This window comes from Lepisma saccharinum, chromosome 25 (genome assembly GCF_977018435.1).
Source record: "Lepisma saccharinum chromosome 25, izLepSacc3.1, whole genome shotgun sequence".
In the NCBI taxonomy this organism is placed as follows: Eukaryota; Metazoa; Arthropoda; class Insecta; order Zygentoma; family Lepismatidae; genus Lepisma; species Lepisma saccharinum.
The window spans coordinates 3,108,997-3,126,820 of NC_139253.1; the positions used below are offsets into that span (position 1 = coordinate 3,108,997).

At 38.0% G+C, this 17,824-nt stretch overlaps 2 protein-coding genes across 5 annotated transcripts in view; one reads left to right on the plus strand and one right to left on the minus strand.

Moving 5' to 3' along the window:
• Positions 1-8,022, plus strand: part of LOC145978622 (SUN domain-containing protein 1-like) — a 75,091-nt gene extending 67,069 nt beyond the window's left edge. For 2 of the 3 annotated variants that reach the window (XM_083111354.1, XM_083111355.1), the window contains 4 exons: positions 4,662-4,774; positions 5,997-6,164; positions 6,464-6,556; positions 7,461-8,022. In XM_083111354.1, the coding sequence (XP_082967480.1) occupies positions 4,662-4,774; positions 5,997-6,164; positions 6,464-6,556; positions 7,461-7,592 (506 nt within the window). In that variant the 3' untranslated portion in view covers positions 7,593-8,022. The remainder of the gene's footprint in view (positions 1-4,661; positions 4,775-5,996; positions 6,165-6,463; positions 6,557-7,460) is intronic. The other variant, XM_083111356.1, reaches the window with a different exon arrangement.
• A 244-nt stretch (positions 8,023-8,266) lies between these two features.
• Positions 8,267-16,295, minus strand: LOC145978531 (venom serine carboxypeptidase-like). Of its 2 annotated transcripts, none has more exons than XM_083111183.1 (6): positions 16,178-16,295; positions 13,192-13,375; positions 12,185-12,331; positions 10,858-10,932; positions 9,992-10,158; positions 8,267-8,929 (listed from the first exon to the last, which is right to left on the minus strand). In XM_083111183.1, the coding sequence occupies exons 1-6, from the start codon at positions 16,208-16,210 to the stop codon at positions 8,381-8,383; spliced, it is 1,155 nt and encodes a 384-aa protein (XP_082967309.1). In that variant the 5' UTR covers positions 16,211-16,295; the 3' UTR covers positions 8,267-8,380. The 2 variants fall into 2 exon arrangements, with proteins under 2 accessions (XP_082967309.1, XP_082967308.1); XM_083111182.1 differs by lacking the exon at positions 16,178-16,295 and adding an exon at positions 14,057-14,349.
• Between the last annotated feature and the right edge of the window lie 1,529 nt (positions 16,296-17,824).

A 17,824-nucleotide genomic window follows, 5' to 3' on the forward strand; every position in this document is an offset into this window, starting at 1 on the left:
CGTTCATTTCACTGGTTAGCAAGTAGTGGGATCCACTAGTATTGCACGGCAAATTGTCCCCGACTATTTTCATTAATTTTTCTCTTACATCCTATATGTTTTTAAATGATGGATTTTATGTATGCTGGTGCAGAAGTTGTCAACAGCTTGTTTTGAGATTTATTTTAATTTTTGAAGCTCTTATTGGGTCAAATAAAGCGCACAAACATGGTGATACACAATTTGCACGGTAATACTCATGGATCCCACTGCAGTCAGCGATTTTTTTTCCAGTCAACTTGTCAATGCGGTTTCATTTCTTGCTCTCTGATTGGCTGTTGGAAAGTTACGGTGCAGTGATTGTGAGAATGCCTTATTTCCTATTTTTTAGCTCAAATTTGCTGCTTTCTAATTTAATCTAACCTAATCTAACGTACAGCGCAAACAAGATATTGTCTCAATCAAAGCACCGTAACTTTCCAACAGACAATCAGAGAGCAAGAAATGAAACCGCATTCATAAGTTGACTGAAAAAAAAAGAGATAGATGCGCGTGCAGTCAATGGCAAAGATAATGGTAAGCAAATTGTCCACCGCTATTTTGATTACTTTTTTTTCTACATCCTGTGTTGTTTTAAGGAATGAAACTATGTAGGTTCGAAGCAGGTATTGTTCTCTGCGTATTGACGTCTTTATTTCAATTCATTGTCAACACATTGTGTAATTCAGACCGAATGAAAATGGTGGTGGACAATTCGCCTACTGTTTCTTTCGCCGTTGGGACCACGTGATCATATCCTACATTTGTACACCGCTTCAGAACGTATCGCTAACGGTGCAGACACCAAATACACTACGTGACACCAAATCAAGGAAGTAGACGCTCCAGTGTTGCACTTTGTAACCAACTAGATCATGGGCGTCCGCAGGTGGGGGGGGGGAGACTTGCCCCCCCTGAGATTTCTGGAAAGAGTTAATTTAATTTGAATGTGGAAATTTTAGAGATATTTTATAACAAAAAGTATTGTCTTCTGTGACTTACAGGCCATACCTATTATTATTTGAAGTAGGGTTGCATTTAAGCTTACAGTCTATTTTACACTGATTATCTAACTCCAAAAGTAGCTTTTTGTCCTATATGAATTAATGTTAACTATACAGTTTATGCAAATTGTATAGCAGATATACAATATGTGGAAATTACAAACGTATATAATTTTAAAAAACATAAGAAATTGTAGTAATAGTAATAATAATAACAATATCAGTAATAATAGCAATAATAAAATTAATAATAATAAAAGTTTCTGTGACTGCCCCCCTGAGAAAAAATCCTGCGGGCGCCTTTGAACTAGATAGGCACGTGAGTGCAAAGAGTCAAAACAAAGCTGCAGCGAACTACATGGGGCTAATATAGATTTAGTGTTTCGTGATTAACTGTGGAAATTCCATATCCCAGAGGCGTACATGTATGTTTTGTAGATCTACAAAAGGCTTTTGATAGAGTTCCTTGGAATGATATATGGAAATCCTTAGAGAAGAAAGGAGTGGATAAAAACCTAATAAAAGCAATCCAAAGTTGGTACAAAGGATGCAGATGTTACGTGAGGACGAGAAACCACCAGTCAGAGGAATTTGAAATAACAACAGGAGTTAAACAGGGAGATATACTATCACCATATCTATTTATAATACTATTAGATGAAGTAATAAAGGAATGCCATATAAAAATGAAACAATTTCAGGTAGGATACTGGAATATGAAATCAATTAAACTAACAGAGCTCATATACGCTGATGATATTATACTAATAGCTAATACACAGGCTAGTTTACAATATAATCTAAATATTCTTAATGAAGAATTAAATAAGAAGAATATGGAAATAAATACGGAGAAAACTAAAACAATGATAATCAGCAGAGAAAAGACAAACCATAAGATAAAACTGAATAACGAACCTTTAGAACAAGTGACAAATTTCAAGTATCTTGGAGTAATTATAAACAGTCAAGGAAAAGAAGAGGAAGAAATAAGAGATAGAATCATGAAAACAGGAAAGCTATATCAAATGATAAACCGAGGATTTATAGGCAAAAAAGAAATATCTACCCAAACAAAATTCACTGTATACAAAACAATTTATATACCAACACTTACATATAGCAGTGAAAATGGGACATTGACTGGAAAACACCTGCAAAGTGTACAAACAATGGAAATGAGGTACCTTCGAAGAATAAGTGGGAAAACCAGGAAAGATCGGATAAGGAATCAAACCATTCGGCAATCTTTAAATGCTCAGCCACTACAAGAAACAGTTGAACGTAATCAACTTAGATGGTTCGGCCATTTGAGCAGAATGAGTGAGACGAGACTGCCAAAGCAGATATGGGAAGCACGTCCACAAGGAACAAGACCAAAAGGAAGACCAAGAAAGACATGGAATATGATTGTCAAAGAGATTTTGGAGAAACGAAGCATAAGATGGAAAGAGGCACAGGAAAAGGCGATGGACAGAAACGTCTGGAGAATTCTCTGTAACCCCTCGACACCGGCAGGTAGAAGAGGACGCGACTAAGTAAGTAAAAATATAATTTTAAAAAAACATAAGAAATTGTAGTAATAGTAATAATAATAACAATATCAGTAATAATAGCAATAATAAAATTAATAATAATAAAAGTTTCTGTGACTGCCCCCCTGAGAAAAAATCCTGCGGGCGCCTTTGAACTAGATAGGCACGTGAGTGCAAAGAGTCAAAACAAAGCTGCAGCGAACTACATGGGGCTAATATAGATTTAGTGTTTCGTGATTAACTGTGGAAATTCCATATCCCAGAGGCGTATATGCTAGGCTATCTGCGAAGCCCAGGCTCAGCAGAGCATAAAATTGTTCATTTTAATAAGAAGATGATGGTGTTTCATGAGTTGGCACACTTATTTCTTAGAAGTTGTTACACTAATTTCTTACGAGTTGGCAATCTTGCCCGCTTTCTTTGAACGCGGATGGAGTCCCGTGAGTTTAGGATGGCAGTCTTGTACTAGCAGGAATTCTGTCAGTGTTGCGAATCCCCTGTTCCCAGCGTGGAATCTTCACAGGAACGGGGAATTTTGGAGCGAGGAAAAGGGAAACTGGTTGCTTGCGACAGAGAAATTTCCACTCTGGGCCAAGCACACCACTTGCATCAAATTAGAACAAAAGGGAGAGGCCGTGGCCGCGGACCTCTTCAAACAGCCAGAGTAGATGCAGGGGTGAGGGGGAGTTGGGAGTTTATTGGCTGTCCGTTTATGGCTTATGTTTATGACCGCACCTAAAAGTAACCGAACTGAGAAAGGACAGTGCCAGCTGCCAGGTACTCTTGTTGTGTAGTTCAAGTGGAATCGCTTCGAGATCATTTCCTTGGTGCGCGGAACGTTTTTCTTTCAAGGCTGGTCGCTGAGTAGTGTGGGGGGACTGAGTGCGTGGATATATTTTTTTGAATGATATGTGCTGTGTTGTGTAGTGAACTAAATGAATGACATAATTAATGAACAATTTACTCGGCTTCAGTGGCGGCTCGTGGTTCAGAATGTTGGTGGTTGCAGCAAATATATATATAACTTTAATTTGTATATATTTATAATGTAATTATATGTATTTATAATTTTATAAGTGACTGACACGTGACACTTACGAGGAGTACAATTAATAATCATCATACAAAATTTGAAGTTTCCATTTATTCGGCAGCATGCAGAATTTTTTGTGATTACATAAGAAGTACTTGAATGTTAAACTGTAGATCCAGTCCCGATTAGTCTTTCTGTGCATAAAGTGGATTTAAAAAACAACAAATCAAATCAAATTGTTACAAGTTTCAAGCATAATTTAAATTAGGTTAAGATTCTCCCCAAAACAAAATATTTATCTTTGCTTAAGGTGGACATTTTGTCTGTTGCTCTTACGACACAGGGCAGTGAGAACTTGGCTGCTGCTCTCTAACGGTGTATGAAAGAACTAGCAATCAAGCGTTTGTTGTTGCTCCGTCCTCTTCTTCCCTCATCTGCCGGGGGATCCGAAACGGGTTGCCTGACTTTGCTGTGTTGTAAACCCATTGCAATGACCAAGCCGACTGAAGCAGGGGATAGGAAGAACAGCGTTGAACTTCGCTCCAATACTCCTCGCTGTAGAGATCAGGCCTTTGCTCCGGCTTTGCAACACGTACCTGTGCATCTACTCATACACTGTGAAATCTTGCAGCTTGCCTCTCTTTTTTTAACAGATCAAAATGGAATTTGCTTTATGAAGCAATGAAGGGCAAAATTGTTTGTTTAAGTTCAATATATTTAATAGGAAAACAAATGAAAAAATATACTAACAAAAAGTATAAAATTTTGTGGTAAAAATTTACGGTCGTTGTGCAACACTGTAACAATATCAGTAACCGCCCCTGCTCGGCTTACGTATGAGGAAAAGCTTCAAATCGTTGTTGATTTTTTGTCTATCACAATCATTTTTTTTGTCTGTTCGAACATTGTGATATAGTGAGATAGCCCAGATTCTGTACCCATATACGCCACTGCCATATCGTCTTAGGAAGGAAAGTGCAAATTAATGTTAAGTAAGTGCCACTTCATTTAAACTTGTATTATTAGGTATAATGGTTAATATTTTTGCTCCCTTTCCTCTTATATCTTTAGGCGGGAAAGTAGTGGCGACATCTGCAACAAAAAATCCAGGCCAAACCGTGGAACTCACGTTATTGGGGATCCCCATCTATTCATTTAAGAATGGACCAGAAACGATTCTGCAGGTGAGATATATACGTACATATAGTACCAATAGAGCTTTTCAAAGACTAGAAAACCATGAGATATTATCGAGGAAATTGCCATTCTACCCTGAGGGATCGTATAGGTTAGGACTTCCAGTCCCCGAGTCAGAGATAAATCAATAGTTTGTGAATTATCATAGTGTTTGAATCTTTGCAGATTATCCGGTGTATAGTCGGTGTGCTCTGATTGACCTTCGACGCGACTGCGCATGCGCTGACTGGACGAGTCCAGTGGCAAAATAGCGGTGGAAAGAGGTTCCGTAAAAATAATCTGCTCCTGAAACAACACAGACGTTTCACAATAGTAATTTTGCTGGCAAGATATGTAAAGAGTTATAAAAGCTATCACACGCACACTAAACCGAGCGATAATAAACCAAACAACCGAACGCATACAAATCAAATACTGACTGGAAACCTAACCTACAGCGTTATTTCGTGCCCTTCGTCACTTCCCCATATCCCGCTAAGACTAATCCTCTCGAACTAATCTCGTCGTCTGCGGTCGGACATTTTATGTTAAACATCAAGATAAAAGTGTACTTTTTTGTTGATACTCATTATTATGCATTCTAAATTAATTAAAAGTATACACTACGAAGAGTACATTTTTTCACAGGGTTTCTTATCTCTGTAGAGAACACAATCCTGATAAACCAAAAAAACACGATTTTTCAGGATTTCATGATGGACACAGTACTCAAGGCTCCACACTCGCCGAGAGTGGTTGAAGAGGGAGTACATAAAAATTCTCAGAAGTTTGAAAGTTCCTACAGAAGATTACATGTGATAATAATGATATCTTTATGTATTGGTAGTCAAATTATTATTTTTTTCTGGGCATGGACCCTACCATGAATTTTTTTAAGGGTATGTCAATAAGGAATATATTATTCCTTGCATAATAAAAAAATATATAATCAATAGCAATTATTATGAACTAAGTCTGAGTAGATTCCTCAGTTCAATTATCATTAATTTTCATCGCCTACAAAGGCAGATATGAGAAAAAAATGCACATGCAAAGTTACTGGAGGATAGAAGCTTGAGTTCATAAGCATGATAACGTGAAATGCGAGAATATAGAAGTGGCTGTTTGTGAGGTGAAGAGGAAAATTTTAATATATACTAAGATACAATTAATGGTTTCTAAACTAAACCGACATAACTGTGCTTTGATGGTATATAATTGACCTTTCAGCCATCCACAGAGCCGGGTCACTGCTGGGCGTTTACTGGAAGTGAAGCGTTGCTTATCATTAAGTTGGCAGGCCTGGTTGAAATAAGTGGCTTCAGCCTGGAACACATTCCCCGCTCCCTGTCTCCCACTGGAAGCATTGACAGTGCTCCCAAGAGCTTTAAAGTGTGGGTGAGTAGAGAAACTAAACATTAACTAAAATATCTTACAACCATTGGTATCTTCCTTTGTTTATTTCAATTTATGGAATTTGTTTTGGTTCCTACATATGTTAATTCCTCACACTTTTTAATGTATGAATGTACCAACTCTGCAGATCCAACCTCGTGCCTGGAGAATCACATGATAAATGTGTCAGCAATTAAAGCAGACCAAATCTTTCTTTTTTGTTAAGAGTAGTCTGGCTTCTTAAACCACAAGTCAATAACTTCTCTTTTGGAATTATAAGAGATCGTCCATTTTTTTTCCAGGGTTTGAAGGGCCAAGGCGATAGAAACGGCGTCTGCCTTGGTACCTACTCCTACAGCAGGGATGGCCCACCTCTTCAACGATTCAATGTGCAGGTACAGATTAGATTTGAAGCTTTTTTTTTGTTAAGTTTTCCTTGGGTGAAACTGAACTATTTTCACACTATTAAACCTCGTTTCCATGTTCAATAAAACACTACAAATGCTGACCAAGGCAGAATTTATTGTAAAATAACACAATATAAACGTGGCGTTTCAACCTTATAGTATAGTTTTCCTCGGACTCTGAACCAAATTAAAAACTTTTTTACTTTGGTATACAATACATTCTGCCTTGGTCAGCATTTTTAGTGTTATATGAAATATTGTTTAGTGTCATCTCAAAATTCATTTTTTTAAATTATTTTGATTTTTTTTCGCATTTGTTATTTCGTTGTTTTCTCTTTCTTTATGAACGTTGCACTAAGTTCCTTGTTTGGCAAGACAAGGGGCAAATCTATTTGTCTGTCTGCACTAGTTTACGCAGTATTTACTTTCGGAGGGGGCTGGAATTGTAAACCGGGATGCACAAACAAAATATAATTACCAATTTCAAGCATAGTTTTGAAAATAGTTCAAAGACAAAAATGGTATTTGGGAGTTCTTCACTTTTTTCATTCGAAAAGTTTGTTTTTCTCAAACATTTGGAAGGGGCTATAGCTTCATCGGTTCAGCCTCCCCCCTCCTCTGCATACGCCAGTGTTTGTGTGTGAGAATGATAAAGAGAGAACCTGATGGGCATACCTGGTGGTCCAAACTTTTGTTTAAGAGAAGCTGTGAAAAGTAATCTGCTGCTCACAAAAAGAAAGAGCTTGTATTATTTTTTTTATTATTTTAATAAATTTAAGTGAAAATTTAGGTCATAGATGTACTTTTTTTTTTTTTTGCATTTCTTGTCATAAAATATCCTAACCCTAGTTACAACTAACAATCATTTGGTATTTATTCATTATCTTTTCAGACTCCTTCGCCCGTTGCCTTTGAGTATATAAAGCTGCACATATTAAACAACCAGGGACACAAAGAATACACGTGCCTCTACAGGTTCCGAGTTCATGGAAAGTTGGCTGCAACCAAAAAATCTACGACCTAAGTTGGACACATACAACCAATCAAAATATGTGTCACATATTTTAGAGTTTCAAAGTAATTTATTACTTAAATGTTCGTGGTATTTGAAAAGTCTTGCACTTATAGTTGAAGAAATAGAGAAATTTGCTCGAAAGTAGTTGTGTTATTCATTTGGCGCTCTTCACAAAGAGCAGAACTATAGGGATTTGGAAGTGAGTCACTTTTTTCAAGTAACGGTAATTGTAACTCTACTTCAAATTATGATCTTCATTCAAAAGTAAGTTGGACTGATTTACACTTTTAAATTGACTTTTGGTTACTTGATGTAGTCTTTTCTATCTCCATAAAGAGATGCACTGTACATGCCTTACTATGAATTTCAATCCAGGAACACTAGTTTTGTGTATTCATTTCCAGTTATTCTGTACATAAAAAGTACCCATTTACTTTAATTTTTAAGTACACTTCTATCTGCCCCTAATAATCCCTATAAAGAATTTAAGCTACCTGTATTGGGGTAGACCTCTGAGCTGATGGTGCCACTCACACTGTTGTACGCAGAGGGGGACTGATGGGGCTACAGCCGAACTTTTGATTGATTTCATTTACTTTTTATATTGTGGGCAGGGAAAGAGGAAAATTTGGTTCGTAGCTCTCAAAAAACACAACGAAGTGAAAATGCAAAGAAATGTCTGGATAAAGAAATTTAATAACCATAATGTTGATTTTATGAACTCGTATAGGTTTCATTTGTTTAATAAATTTATTTACTTTCGGTACTTCCATGGATTCGTTTCTGGTTGCGCCATCTTAATAGAGGTCTTGAGTACTATTAACGAAATTGGATATCAGGTCAAAGGCCCATTGCGGTTGGTCAGTTGGTACCATGTGACCTGCATTTCTGACAATCGCTTCTGTAAGGAAACCAGCAGACTTTCTGTATCCGGCGATATCATCACCCGATCGCCATATTACTCTCGAAGCTCCGTGATAGTCACCTGTTCCGCTCCAATCCAAAGACTGCAGAAACTCTTCGGTGTGCACGTAAGCCACTATAATATCCAGCTGTCCGTTGTAGAAGAGGACGGGATATTCCTCCAGCAGCGATTCTACAAGAGGCTTCACTGATCGCAGAAAGTCGTCGTTCAGGTACGACTCTACCAACGACCCGTTGGAGAGGGTGGTGTTCCCCACGTGGAGTGATACCCGAGACGTCTCAGTTTGGATCAGCTCCTCGTGGTAGCTCTCACTGTCGTCTGCGTATGGAAGGAGATAGTTGAAGTACTCTCTAAAGTGAGTTTGGTTATAGAAGTATGTTTCGAAGCTTGTTTGGTCTCCGCCTATCAGCTCATCAAGAATCTAGAAGCAAACCTGTGAGGTAATCAATTTGTTGCACATATGCAGTTGTACATAACAGTTGTCGTAAAAAAATGGTCCATGATTATGAGGCAATGAACTGCTTTTCATAATACGCTTTCATACGTGCACTTTCTATCCTCAAATCAGGAACGTAGCCAAGTCCTTCGATAAAAGAACAACAGAACAACAGGGTTTTAGAAATCTGTTAAGAGAAAATGATACCCAAATAACAACTTGTATCTTGGTACTTTGTATATTGATTGTGATTACTGTATTCATAAAACACTAAATCTTGCCCGAAGGTTATCGAAAAGATTAAACTCGCACAACAGAAATTTTGCGATTTTTGCGTCGTTCTTTGCAGATGTCAAGTGATTGCAGTTGCGAGAAACATTTTTAAAAAAAAACATAACTGCTATATGCATTAATTTGCGACTTGTGTTTATGAAAATGTTTTAGCGTGTAATTTTTCACTTCTAAGTAATTTCGGGCAACGATCAAAATTTTTAGATTATTGCGATTGTTAAAAAAAATATTCTTAGATATAGTACATGATACAACATTTGTTTGTGGTTTAAGTAAAAAAGTAAAACATAAAACATTAGCCAATCAAGAAAGTTTGTCGCTGTGGAATTCAACAACCAAAATCTATAAAGAAAGGACATTTATTTTTGTACAAAACTTTAATTGTAAAGAATTGTAATTTGGTAAAATTTCGGGAGAGATGCCTAGCCCGGTGAGGTCCTCCCTGGCTACGCCAATGTCCCCAGTACCTCAAAGGGGCAGAGTATCTTTGGCCCCTCCTATAATATCCCTTCTCGGTTAACCAATTATATTTTAATTGGATAGAGAAAATTATGTGTATAAACCTTTGATAATATATTTGTATTTTGGTTCATTAGGAGAATGAGGATGAAAGATGAACTAATGAAATGGGTGGTACTATATATACTCCACTTCAGTGGTCGAGTACCAAATGCACAATCTCGCTAATCGCCGTCGCGATTAACCTCAAGAGGAATAACAACGACAACAAGCAAACAAAACACATCCTAATGTTACCTTGTATCCTTGTGCCCAGTTCTCTTGGTTTATTAGGCTTACAATCTCTTGCTGCTTTGTTTCAAAGTAATCCTTTGCGTTCGTACCTACCAGTCCTATTTCGTACAATAGAGCGGAATAATTCAGCATAGAAATAGGATCGCAGAAGCCATTCCCTATTGCCAACCCTATTAGAGACAAAATCAGTATAATAAGCACACCTGCAAAGAGCAAAATAAATTTTATTAACATCTATTGTGTTGTTTTTTAACTGAAGTTCCCAATGATTCTACAAATATTGGTATAAAAAATTAAATTTGTAGCTTTTAGAATATTCATTAATAGCCTGTATATATACAAAGATACTACGAGTACGGGCAACAATTACACAAACTACTTACAACGTTGTGTAAGAAAATCTCTATTTAATATTAGTTATGTTTTTAAATTATAAATTTAACATAATTACAATAATTACTTCTACAATTATAATGTTATCGTAGAAAATTAATTACATTACTACTTTATTTTGCATTTTAAGAATGAATGCTGTCTTTCTGAAATTGTGTAAAGGTCATGCAGTTACTATTTGTTCAAGGTACAGAAAAGCTTTATGGAAATAATTGTAATTTTGCACGAGCACTGGGAAGACATTTACTTTGGGAATCATTGTTTTAAATTTTCACTTGCAGCTATTACACCTTCAGAAAAAACTACTCTCAAGAAACGGAAGCTCAATTTCATAGCAGTAGTTATCCAATCAGCTACTTTTATGGCGTCTAGCAACATAGCCATTACAAACTGTGCATTTATCTTGAAAATTTACCATATGTGATTAGAAAATCACATTGCTAAATAAGTGTATTTCATTTTAAGTTTTTGGTTACCTTTCAGATTGATCTGTAGTTGTGCACTGGGATTCTCGATATGGATCCTGTATCCTACTTCGGGAACGAATTTGCCTGAAGAAAAGTTAATAAATTCATGAGTTTAATGTCTTCTAAATTAGTACTGCGTAATTTTATCATACCAACGCAAAGTTATGGGTCAACCAGGACTGCACCTACAACTTAAAGATGAATATGAAGGGCTAATAAGAAAATCAAAATTTTAATAAAGAACTCAGGGGGAAAGTGCAAAGTGCTAAATGCACACCCCCTCCTTAAAATCACTCCCGATTACCATGTGTATCTAATTGAACATAAACTTAAAAGGAATATTATAAATTGTAATTACGAAAATTTTGTGTATTCCGCCCCACCCATATACCTATAGCTGCATGGATGTCCGCAGGATTTTTTCCAGGGGGGGGGCAAGGAAGGTATTTTTTTCCAGGCGGGGGCAAACAAGGCACATTTCCCCCAAAAATAGTGTTGTTCCCTAAAAAAACATTGCTTAAATTTGAATTTATGGTGTTCATGCAATAATTAACGCATATTATTGTGGCTAAAATGAAATTATATGTGTGAAATACATAATTTTTGGTTGACTTTCATTTTCCAGGGGGGGGCCACGGCCCCCCCCTGTCCCCCCTTCCGGACGCCCATGTATAGCTGTGTGATATTACCTTTACAATTTCAGTCCCCTCCGGGGGGGGGATCCTGCGTACGCTAGTTCTGAAATTTGCTGTTTAATTGTCTCGTCTCTTTCATAAACAAAAAAATATTTACTATCCAATTTTTCCAGGCGTACCGATAATGGGGTTTTCTTCTTATTCAGAAGTAGGTTGTATGTGTTGATTAATGTACAAAAGTTTGCTTTAGTATGTTTTAATAAGTATTGTATTTTTGTGCACATAATTTCGTTTTGTTGAGACGAAACCAAGCCAAATTTCTTGTCATCATGGAAACAATATTAATTCAACCTATTAAAATATACCCTGATCAGGTATCGAACACGAGATTGCTTGACTACAAAATTAACATTGTCCACTACACTATGAGTACAAATCGAACCAATACAATATCTTAGGCACTTTTCCACACAGTGTAACACAGACATTTCTGCTATTTAATTTACATTTTACACACAGACACACAGTGGGGCGATTGGGTTCAAAAACTGGGGGGCGGGGAAGAGGACGTTTGCTTTCAATTAAGTATATAAGGTTTAATATAGTGCGGGAGCAAAAGTGCCCCCCCCCCCCCCCAATCGCCGCCACTGCAGACACACCCATTTCTAATACCACTGTGTTATGTTGTTGAATACACTTACCCGCATATGATTCCCCCGTTATGTAAAATCTGTTCTTCTGCAAGTTTGGGAACATAGTAAAGAATTGTTGCAAAGCCGAATACATGTCTATTCCCACTTGCGTCCCATTTCTGGCGTATCCATCTTCATTATCAGTAAAACTGAATCCTTCAAAAATGAAAAAATGACATTAATATTTAGTAATCTAATTTCCAATGCACTTTTTCTTCCGCTAGATTTATGCACGTAAACATGTTCATGTGATAAGTACTACTTATTATAAGTACCCTGTAGTGCTTTAAAATATCATCAATGCAGACTGCAACAACTCATTTGACTTTCAAGAAGTTAATAGATGGTATTCAGATTATTATCAATAAATACTTTTAATATTTTAGGTGTTACTGTTGGCTAAAACTTTTAATAAATTGAATGCAGAAAGTTCATAAAATGGAAAAATATAATCCATTAAAAGGTTTCTCGTTTCACAATTCTCACATTAAATCGTTGCACTAGCAGACGGAGTTGAACTATTTCCATTTATAATAATCCTACAAATATCAATATATTTTAAATACTGTTTCCATATAATAGTTATGTTTTTGTAGAAGAAAGTGACTGATGTAAGTGTTGCCAAATGTCATATGAAAGTGAGAATCACGTGACACACTGAAGGCTCGAGAATGTTGTCTGTGGGAGCAAATTCATATCTGTAACTTTTATATCATTTTAATGTTTACTTGCAGTAGTAAATAATATGTATGTGCAATTATATCCTCATAAAAAGAGTGCAGAGATATGTATTTTACATGCACAAACACAGAGATGCAGCAAGAGATGGATCTACCATTTCCCCAAAGCAACATTTGAATTCTCACACTCCAATGAACAAAGTCCAAAAGGAAATTAATTAACTTTAAAATTTATTTTATTAACTTTGAATTCTGCATGATCTCTGTTATTGTGTTTAATATTTGTGATAGTGTGGATGATTTATTCTGATAAACGAAAGTGCAATTCTTACATACCTGTTCCAACAGGGTTGTCGATGTACAGCATTGAAAAAACTTTGGTCCAAGCATACTCTCTTGAAGAAAGACTCAAGTCGGCGTTGACAGAGAAAGGGCCATTCTCCACAAACAGCCCGAAGGTTGACGGGGCTCCTGGGCCTCCTTGGAGCCACAGAACAACTGGAGCATTTTCAGGGTCAGTCTGCAATTTAAGACGCTCGCCACAATATTATACTTCATCTTTGGCCATATGCTGGTCGCCCCCCCCCCCCACCTTTTTTACCCAGCTGTTCTTTCCATCATGCTGAGTTTAAGGTGGTTGAGAGAGGATGTTCGCCACAAAAATATCTTAACCATGGCTCGGATACAAATTGTCCCTACATCATGACAACGCTTCCGCCCAAACTGTCAGGATCTCTATACATGACGGTGGACCAACATCCTCCTTACTTGCCAGATTAGCCCCTTGTAATTTTTTATTTACCAAACTAAAATTCAAGTTAAAAGTTTTGTCCATCCTTATGCAATTTCTAGTTTTGTCTTGGCGGCACCACACATCCAACAGATCAGATCGGCCTATGTTATATTTCAAGATAAAAAAGGCATGTCTTCGACTCTGAAGCATGGTGGAAACAGCAAAATCATTTCATCAAGAGATGGGGACCTGGATTTAAACTAGGTAAGTTTTAATACTTGTCTTGTTGGTTGTCTTGTCTTGTTGGTTGTCTTATTTACAGGTTTCTTAGGTGAATAAACTAAGGAGAATGGTTCTGTGTAAAGATCACAGAACTTATGGCAACATGGCTCGCAAGGGATAAAGTAAGGATGGTTGTAATAGAAAAACAAAAGTTTGTTTGCATTGAATGTTCATGGATGTACTCACCTCAGCTGGGAAGAACCAGAAAAATAAGTTTGAGTTGTATTCCTTATTGACTGTGAAGTAGCCCGAATAACTCTGTAGTTCGGAAAAGCCAATCACTTCCGCGAGCTTTTGTGCTGTCTCAATGTTGCCAGCTTCTATGAACGGAGTTAGAATTAGTGGATTACCAACGTCGCTGGTTAAGGCCTTGGGTTCCCAAATCGGGTAAACCCTCCTTAAGAAGCAGGTCACATGCAGGAAGGTGCAGCTTAAGAATGTGTAGACGAACACATTGTACCGCATGTTTTCTTTACTGAGATATGTTGCTTCAAAACCACAAGTGTTTATAGAAATTCTCGATGTGGTTTCTGAACTTTTTCTCGACTGATTCGTTATCATTTTACATTGTTCTTTATCTATATTTGCTCTTGATTTCAAGTTGGATCGGTGAGGTTTAATATCCACGTGTAGCCGAGTTGTCTCAATACGTTTGCAGAGAATGACGAAAGGAAAAGTGTGTGTGTGTGTTTTAATTATAATTATTAAAAATGCATTAATACCAAACCTGAAAGCTTTATCAGTTTTCTAAACACGTTGAAGATGACAGATTTTGAAGCAAGTTTTGCGAATCAAGTTACAAGTGCAGTGTATGTATACAGTAGAGTGATGCAGCGAGAGAATTTCGATCGAGTTTCAAATGGTTCGCACGGACGACTCTAGATAGTGTACAGAATTGAGAGTTGCTTCGCTCGAGCGAATAACGCTCGGATCGGAACTCAGTAGTACTTGTATAACAGTAATTTGTCCGTGGTAGTTGCCACGTCCCAGAGAGAGTAGCACCAGTCCGGCTTAGGACAGGGTAAAGCATGAGACACTCAGGGCAACTAAAACTGAATGATAACCTTAAGGAAACGAAAGGAAACAACTTATTTAACCCACTACAGAAGGTACAATGCACCGTATATTCTTATCTCTTCAGATTACATTCATTTGATATACATAATCATATTTCGAGCTGTCGATTTGTTTATCTACATATATATCCTTGTGAGTATATTGAAGTATATCGATGGGAAGGCTTCTTCTTCTTACAAGGTATAGGAAGGACTTCTTCTTCTTACAAGGTATAGGAAGGACTTCTTCTTCTTATCATATAATAACCAATATGGAAAGGCTTCTTCTTATTCCAATTCAATCTTCGATATAGAAAGGAGGACTTCTTATTCCAATTCAATCTTCGATATAGGAAGGACTACTTCTTCTTCCAATCATCTAACAACCAATATGGGAAGGCTTCTTCTTCTTCCAATTCAATCTTCAATATAAGAAGGATTTCTTCTTCTTACGATTCAGTATTCAATACTAGGACTACTTCTTATTGTAATACAGTAATTAATAATGGACAAAATTTCTTCTTCTTCCAATTGTCACGTCTGCTGACAACTGATTGACCATTTACATAGACATCCATCTATTTATTGGTGTCCGAATCTGGGATTCTTAGAATCGGCGTCTTTGATATCCTTATATATATCGCGTGGCATTCCTGTAATATCTATAGAAATTAGCTTGGCTTTCTTATCTTCTCTAGCAATATCCTCCTTTAATCCCAACAGATCTTGGACACGTGATGGTGTTTCAATTATCTCGCCGCATTCCTATCTACGCTGTAACATTAAGGCTTTGCGTGTCTTACGGCCAGCGAGCTTCCCACGCTTCTTTGGCATCTATGACGACCCAGAAATGGCAGTAGGTTCACGATCTTATCCGCGCTCCTTAACCCGGTGCCGCATGTGATGCGCAACTTGTGTGCTTTGGTGCAACCTAGGACTTGGCGCAGCCAGGGGAAAAACAACCAAAATTCGATTGAGAAATCTATATCCCAACCGGATTGTAAAAGAGGGATACAAAATTGGAACCTTTTCCCGGCTTCTTGACTCTTCGGGTCGAAACGTATATGGTTAATACTGTTATCCTCTCTTCCTATATCCTTTTTCATAGTTCATTATTGTTGTAATGCCATAGATCCATCTTCGATTATATACTAACAATAGATATACCGGGTGGGGCAAATAAAAGTGGCCTGGAGAACAAAGTTCCATGGTACAAAGAAATACAGCAGATGAAAGGAAATACGGCACTAACCTGACTATAGCAGATGTTGAAAATGACCACCATTCATCTCTTGGCATTTTTGGGCCCTGGTCAGCAAGTTGTAGAAGGCAGATCGAAGCTGGACGGCTGGAAGTGCTGCAATCTCATCCAAAATGTTCTGCTGCAGTTCTTGAAGACTATGAGGGTTGTTGCGATACACCTTAGACTTGAGGGTTCTCCACAAAAAGTAATCGCACACGTACAGATCAGGTGACCTGGGTGGCCAGCTAGGGCCGAGACCAGACTGACCTCTGCTAATAACTCTGTCAGGCGTGAAGATTGTGTAAAGGTGCTCCAAGGTTCGGTCGGTTGTATGGGCAGTTGCTCCGTCCTGTTGGAAGTAAACGTAGGTCTTTTCCTCCTCAGTTAATGCTGCCACAAATGGATTCAAAATGTCGGCAATGTAACGCTCCGAATTCAGCGTCTGATGAAAGAAGATGGGACCAATAATGCGGCATGCGGACACTGCACACCAAACCCCAACCTTCTGCTCACGCAATGGTGTTTCGTGGAAATAATGCGGATTCTCCGCTGCCCAGAACCTGTGAGTTGACATAACCACTTAGGTGAAACCAGGCTTCATCAGAAATAAAGAACAGATCCATGTCCAAGCCATGCCATGCATTGTTATCTCGGTGAACAGCCACTCACAAAACTCAAGCCGCTGAGGAGCATCTGCTGGTTTTAATGCATGAACAACAGACACTGGATAGGGATGCATGTGCAGATCCAGGTGGAGTATTCGTCCGCATGATCGACGTGATATGGCGTTCTCTTGCGACAGGCGTCGGGTTGATTTGGTAGGACTCGGAAGCATTTTCTGGTGCACTGCAGCCACATTTTCTGGTGTGCGGACACGTTTCGGAAGGTTTTTGGACTTGTTCACAACGGATCCTGTCTGATACCATTTTAGGACTAGGCGTTTCATGGCACTCTTCGTTGGCACTTTGACACCAATAAACTTCTCGGCAAACAACTGACCACACTGTTTCCACGACTTTGTTTGCACGTAACTTTCCACAACAAACACCCTCTGCTCCACTGTGAGTACCATCTTCCCCCTTTGCTCTGCTCCACTCACACTGACACAGCCCGCACTACGCTCTGAACCGGTTACGAATTTGCCGATCCTACTAGTTTCATACACAGACTACTAATGCCATCTGGAGATAAGTTTTGGTACTGCTTACTCTTGCTGCCATTCGTCGAGATGAATCGTGTCATTTTCAACATCTGCTATAGTCAGGTTAGTACCGTTTATTTCCTTTCCTCTGCTGTATTTCTTTGTACCATGGAACTTTGTTCTCCGGGCCACTTTTATTTGCCCCACCCGGTATAATTTCATCTTCCTTTTATTCTATATACAATATTAAAGTGGAGTGAGAACGCCGTACAGAGTGCTGCCATCTATGAGTCACCGTTTCAAACATCCACCATATGTTCTACTCGTGCGGGCACGTGACATAGTGGGTCGTCAAACATGGATCGTGAAGTGAAAGGTGGAGTGAAATTTAAACTTAAGTGAACATAGTGATTATATCCACATTAAAATGTAGTTTAGTCTATCTTATTGAAGATCTATCTTACTTGGTGAGATGGTGAGCAGATAAAACCAATACTCCAAATTAAGAAATATTA

Bases quoted from the DNA above. Each gene is read 5' to 3' on its own strand.
- LOC145978531 (XM_083111182.1), bottom strand. From the start codon at position 14,335: ATGCGGTACAATGTGTTCGTCTACACATTCTTAAGCTGCACCTTCCTG. The intron at 12,332-13,191 runs GTATGTAAGAAT...TCATTTTTGAAG, and splicing joins CGACAACCCTGTTGGAACAG to GATTCAGTTTTACTGATAAT. The intron at 8,930-9,991 runs GTAACATTAGGA...GTTTGCTTCTAG, and splicing joins ACTGGGCACAAGGATACAAG to ATTCTTGATGAGCTGATAGG.